This window comes from Zeus faber (genome assembly GCF_960531495.2).
Source record: "Zeus faber genome assembly, chromosome: 7".
Taxonomy (NCBI): domain Eukaryota; kingdom Metazoa; phylum Chordata; class Actinopteri; order Zeiformes; family Zeidae; genus Zeus; species Zeus faber.
In genome coordinates this window covers 5,929,385-5,935,713 of record NC_137203.1, presented here as the reverse complement: position 1 = coordinate 5,935,713, position 6,329 = coordinate 5,929,385, and the positions used below count along the sequence as shown (strand labels likewise).

Sequence of the window (6,329 nt, the reverse complement as noted above, 5' to 3'; positions counted from 1 at the left end):
ACGTCGTGCATTTAGTTGTTCTGTAGTTTGAACTTTATACAGCTTGGCTTTGGCTGCATTAAAATAAACCCTGCTCGTTATGTTGCGTGTCAAACTGACTTAAAAGCTTCTGTCCATTTTCGCTTGTGAGTAGGGAAGTGTCAAATCCTAGCCTGAAACCCCGGGGGAATGTCATTTCAACATTTAAATTCCGGTCACGGCAGAAAAACGCAAGCTCAGCAGATAAAATGTATAGTGGGTGAAGCGTCATGGCCAGCGGGGCAGAACAGCTCCACTGAGCACTTTATTATGAAAGGTAGCCTGCCAGAACCTTTATGGGATGGATATTTTAAAATGTAAGGTTCGGCCGTTTTTTAAACCCCGCGGACCTTATTTAAAACGCTGGTTTCCCATCATTCATAAGTGTTCATATCACAGCCTCGCTGTACTCCAATGGAGTAAACATTTAAACCTCAACCAATACAGGTTAAATCTCCTTTTCCAAAAACAGGGAAGCTCACAATATTTTCCGACGTTCTTTATGTTATACTGTACCAGAAAATATGTTCACAAAACGTGCATTTTATCGGGTTCTTCAGAGTTATTTTGACTCGTAATAAGGCTACACCCACGCTTACACATAAGAGACTAGGAACAGGAAGCTGCGTCGCTTCCTCCTGACAGCCTGCTGGAGTCAACACTACGCTCTGGGCGCGCTGCTGCAATTGCAAAGAGCAGTTTTGGCACTTCTGTAAAGAAGATGCTCCCCTGTAAGTATAATCGGAATATTGAAAATCTAAGTTAAAATTGTATGGAAACCACTGATTTTTGGAAGGTATTTTCAGGATTGGGTGAATTCACCGCTCCGCTCCAACGAAAGCTCCGGTCGTCGAGTTTGAAGAAGTAAAAACGCGGACCAGGAGCCCGCGCCGCCGTGTCAGGAATCAGAGCAGGAACTTGCGTGAGCCCGACAGCTGCGGTTTATTTAGGAACCTGCGCGGCCTCCTCGGCGCCGGCCCCGTACCTGCAGCCTCGGGTGGGCGTAGAACTCGTTGAGGAAGTCCATCAGGAGGTCGATCTTCAGCGAGCTGACGCACAGAACCACGTGCTTCTCCGTCTGCGCCCGGTGGCGGCTGTAGTTCCCCCCCGACTTCTGTCGCTCCATCCACAGGTAGGCCAGCTCCTCGAACTGACACGACGACAACAACAACAACAGCAACACAGTGTCAGAGAATAACAATAACCACAACAACAACCACAACCACAACAACAAATACAACCACAACCACAACCACAACCACAACAACAAATACAACCACAACCACAACCACAACCACAACCACAACCACAACAACAAATACAACCACAACCACCACAACCACCACCACCGCAATCACCACAACCACCACAACAACAACAACAACAACAACAACCACAACCACAACCACAACCACAACAAACACAAAAACGAGTCCATAACAGCCTGTGGTCCTAATTATCCTTCTTTTCAATCCCATAGACAGGCTGACAGATGGACGTACAGACAGACAGGCAGACACACAGACAGACAGGCAGACAGACAGACAGACAGACACACAGGTAGACAGACAGAGAGGCAGACAGACAGACAGACAGGCAGACAGACAGACAGACAGGCAGACAGACAGGCAGATAAGACAGATGGGTATTAAATATTAAGTGAACGGTGCTCTCAAAGAACAGCGCCGTCTTCGGCACGGCGGGGGGTCTTCAAATAGCCCCGGTGTAAAAGTGCTGACAGAGCAGTCGGCCGGTGGCGGCAACGGGTCCATCAAAGGCGTTTCTTTTTTCCCCCTCGTCTCCTTTGGGGAGAGAAAACACGCGTCGTGCCGGGGCGACTGGCTTCCCGCTGCGGGAAAAAAAGGCCAAGCGATGGCGTCACCCTCCCCTGAAACGCGGCAGCTCCTTCTGTTACTGGTTACCCACACGCAGACCGCGGCTTCACTCGGAAAGCGGCGGCAGGGAGGGAGCGTGGCTGCTGGAATCTTGTTTATCGCTCAGAAACACGCTATTTCGCGTTTGATGCCGGTTCCAATTCCGCGCCTGTTAAGGGATCGCATCAAAGCAGCGGGTTGGCAATTATGGGATCATCGTCCTGCGCGGCCCCTTTCACACGCTCTTCTCCTCCCAGCCGCCTCACAACGCGGCCGCCTTGTTGCCGCCGCGCGCCAGGCTGACGGACAAAACAAAAAGTACATTTCCACACGTGGCCGGGGAAGACGACGCGGCGGCTCTTCACGCCTGCTCGATCGGATGAAAGGGCGGGATACTTAAAAATGGATGAAGGGGCGAAAAAAACCACGTAACTTCCTCCTGCCTCTCTGAGGTCAAATCTGTAATTCAGCAGAAAGTAAAATAAAAAAAGATAGATGAGCGGTGGCGCTCGGGTCCAAACTGGGCCGAACTTGCCTTTTTAAGGACATGACCTCGTTTTGGTCTTGATGGTCTTTTCGCTGGTTCTTAGGCACCGCAGGCTTTTAATACGACTTCATTCAAATATTAACCCTAACCCTGATCAAGGTCAAAACTGAATACTGCAAGCGGAACCCAAAAGGAGGAAACAAAAAAATAATAAAAATTAAAAAAAGATGCGCGATCTGAGTCACGGTGAACATCTCCACTCGCACTTTGCCGTCTTCACGCCGGCTCCAGAGTCCCCACGCCTAAAAAGTCTCGGCTCCCGCCTCAGGCGCTCCGGACTGCGCCGCCCTGCGCCCCTGTGCACGCCCCGCCCTAAAAGCACCTCGTTCGCCCCCCCCCCCGGCTCCACACCTGCAGCGGGAGGACGACCAGAGCCACGCAGATGAGGATGACCACCAGGAGCTGCGACGGCCAGATCTGCGGCGTGACGTCCCCGTAGCCCACGGTAGAGAAGGTCACGATGCAGAAGTACAGGGAGTTGAACAGCGACAGGTTCTTGCCAGCCCTCTCCAGGTGCTGGATCCCGCACGCGCTGAAGGGAAAGAGGAGTGTTTAGAGCGGTGAGAGCGGTGAGAGCGGTGAGAGCGGTTAGAGCAGTTGGCGGTCGCGACACCGGCGGTTTCGACCATTTCGTAACAGGAGTCGGGGCTTTTTTACGAGCCGGCTCCGCCAGCGCTGCGGGGATCAGGCACAGGCCTCCCCTGCCGCCAGCTCCACCCCCGGGGCTCCCGGGCCCTCCAGCCAAAGGATTTCCGGCCGTCCCGCGGTGCTACGGAGGCGTCGCTTCGACAGACGCCCCGGGGGTTTGTTTTTTTGGGGTTTTTTTTCCGATTTCATCCCCGTGTGTGCGGTACGGAGGCGGTGACGGGCTGCACGCTAATCACAGCTAATCACAATAAGAACCCATTTCCTTTTCCTGAGCCTTTGACTGTGCAGAAGGACTCTCTTATCGTCACGCTTTATGCATTCATGCATTTACTGAATTTCCCTCCGACAATTCACTTCACAGCGCTTTGGCCGGCATCTTAACTCTCTTTCAATTGAGCCTGATACATAAACCCGCATCGACGCGACACACCCGAAGCGACGCTCTTGTCAAAAAGCTGGGCGCCAAGTGTCCGGTTCCCCTGAGGTCAATTCGCTCGCCGGCACCGCTGTGGTCCACTGACGTGATATTTAGGGATTTCATTTGGCCGTCGATAGGCTGCGTCGAAAAACCCAATTTCCAGATCCATCAAAGGGCAGCGCGATCGATAGGGCTGAGGCCTCGAGTCAAAGAGAGTTGCGTTATTGATCTCTCCCTCTCTCTCTCTGTCTCTCTCTGTCTCTTAACCTTCATTTATTTGTTGGTGTTTGTCGGTGACACTGGCAGGTAATAAACGAGGCCCCCGAGCGCGAGGCGATGCGGGGGGGGGAGGTTTCTTGGACACGATTCCGCCGAGCGACCGCCTGTCACCGGTGCGGCCGTTTTTTTTTTCCCCCCGACGTTGAAATTCAGCCGACTCTCACATTTATTTCTGCAATACCTCAGGAATTGGTCTAAAGCCCTTTTGTCATTAGTGCTTATTTCTTCACACCATTGTCCGTGTCCGCAGCGAGCCGGTTTTGCCCGCGCAGCGTTTCTTTTAAGAAACTGATAAACCGGAGCACTGCGGCACTGTTCCGCTGTTTTCCGACCGAGCGACAGTTTGGAAGAGCAGAATGTCTCTTCATTGTCGCCGTCCTCCGCGTTTGAGCCGCGCCGCACCCGGGAGGCGGCGGGCGGCCGCGCTGCCCCTAAGCCCTGGCGGCCGAGCGGGAGTAGGAACCCCCCCCCCCGGTCTGCATGTCTTTGATGGAGGAAACCCACACACTCCACACTTCAGACGCTTTAATGAATGAGAACGATGCCGTACTAACATGTGGCCGTAGCGCTCTAGATCACTTTTGTTCTCAGCCCCTTTTTGTCTTTCTTCCGTTTCTTTGGGCGACAGCGCACCGCCCCTGTTAAAGGTAAAACCCAGTGGAGGGAACTTGGGACCTGGGGGGTGGACGGTTGGGTCTTTGGCCCCTGAGCAGGCGACGGGGCCCGGACTCACCCGGTGAACACCAGACACAGCAGGGTGCAGATGAGGATCAGCACCTGGTTGAACATGGCAGAGTGAGTCCTCTGGATGGCGCGGTGGAGATCATTCTGCAATGGAGCAGAAAGAGTGAAGACTTACTCCATATACGGTACATATACAGTGTATATATACAGATTATACAATCTATGTACTGTAAATATACACTGTTTACAAGTAGGTACAGTATATATACAGTATATATGAAGTAACATGCATGCAACAAAAACTTCTTGCAGTGTTTAGATGTTTTTTTGGCTGATTCAAACAAGGAAATTTAAATCACTATCTGTCTGTCCGTCTGTCCATCTATCTATCTATCTATCTATCTATCTATCTATCTATCTATCTATCTATCTATCTATCTATCTATCTATCTATCTATCTATCTATCTGTCTATCTATCTATCTATCTATCTATCTATCTATCTATCTATCTATCTATCTATCTATCTATCTATCTGTCTATCTATCTATCTATCTATCTATCTATCTATCTGTCTATCTGTCTATCTATCTATCTATCTATCTATCTATCTATCTATCTATCTATCTATCTATCTATCTATCTATCTATCTATCTATCTATCTATCTATCTATCTGTCTATCTATCTGTCTGTCTGTCTGTCTGTCTGTCTGTCTGTCTGTCTATCTATCTATCTATCTATCTATCTGTCTATCTATCTATCTATCTATCTATCTGTCTATCTATCTGCCTGTCCGTCTGTCTGTCTGTCTATCTGTCTGTCTGTCTATCTTTCCATATTTCCTGCTTCTAAGAAGATCATACTTTTATAATATGTGATGTCTTAATAGTTTTTTTTTACCTTGACAAGGTAAAACACTTTTTTGGAAATAGGCTAAATAATTGTTAACAAAGAGTAAAACAAGGTTTCTTTGATTCATTTCCTGCACTGCACTGTAACTTTTATGCATTCTATGTATTCTATTATTTTTATTTATGCATTGTATGAGCTTTTTATTGTGTGTTTCTTTGCACTTTGTCTTAATGTTTTTTAAGCACTTTGAAATGCCTTGTTGTAAAATGTTCTGTGTGAACAAACTTTCCTTGTGTTTGTTTTTCTTGTTGTGTTGAAGAACATTCTCTCATGTCATTCTGAAACATTCTTTGATTTTTCTGTCTCCAAAATGTCCTGAAACCGTGGCTCCATCCAACTGAGCGTGACACCTCCAGCAGAACGACAGAATCATCGCCCCTGGTTAGTGTTCTCCACCCTCCTCACCCCTCCTCACCCCTCTTCACCCCTCCTCACCCCTCCTCATCCCTCCTCACCCCTCCTCAAACCCTCATCACCCCTCTTCACCCCTCCTCTCACCCTCTTCACCCCGCCTCACACCCTTCTCACACTCTCCTCACCCCTCTCAAACCCTCATCACCCCTCCTCACCCCTCCCCACGCCCTCCTCACCCCTCCTCACACCCTCCTCACTCCTCCCTCACACCCTCCTCCTCCACTCCTCCACCCCCCTCCTCACACCCTCCTCACCCCTCCTCACCCATCCTCACACCCTCCTCTCTCTCTCTACACACCCCCCTCACACCCTCCTCACCCCTCCCTCACACCCTCCTCTCTCCCTCCTCACCCCTCCTCCAACCTCCTCACACCCCCCTCACCCCTCCCTCACACCCTCCTCTCTCCCTCCTCACCCCTCCTCCAACCTCCTCACACCCTCCTCACCCCCTCCTCTCACCCTTCTCACAACTCCTCACACCGTCCTCACACCCTCCTCCCTACCTCCTCACCCCTCCTTTCACCCCCCCCTCCT

The 6,329-nt window shown here is 50.4% G+C and overlaps 1 protein-coding gene across 1 annotated transcript in view; it reads right to left on the bottom strand.

Moving 5' to 3' along the window:
- Positions 1-6,329, bottom strand: part of kcnt1b (potassium sodium-activated channel subfamily T member 1b) — a gene marked incomplete at its 3' end in the record, with an annotated part of 98,397 nt that overhangs the window by 27,232 nt on the left and 64,836 nt on the right. Inside the window, exons 10-12 of the mRNA XM_080004569.1 lie at positions 4,518-4,612; positions 2,791-2,971; positions 1,004-1,168 (exon numbers count right to left, since the gene is read on the bottom strand). Of these exons, the coding sequence (XP_079860695.1) occupies positions 1,004-1,168; positions 2,791-2,971; positions 4,518-4,612 (441 nt within the window). The remainder of the gene's footprint in view (positions 1-1,003; positions 1,169-2,790; positions 2,972-4,517; positions 4,613-6,329) is intronic.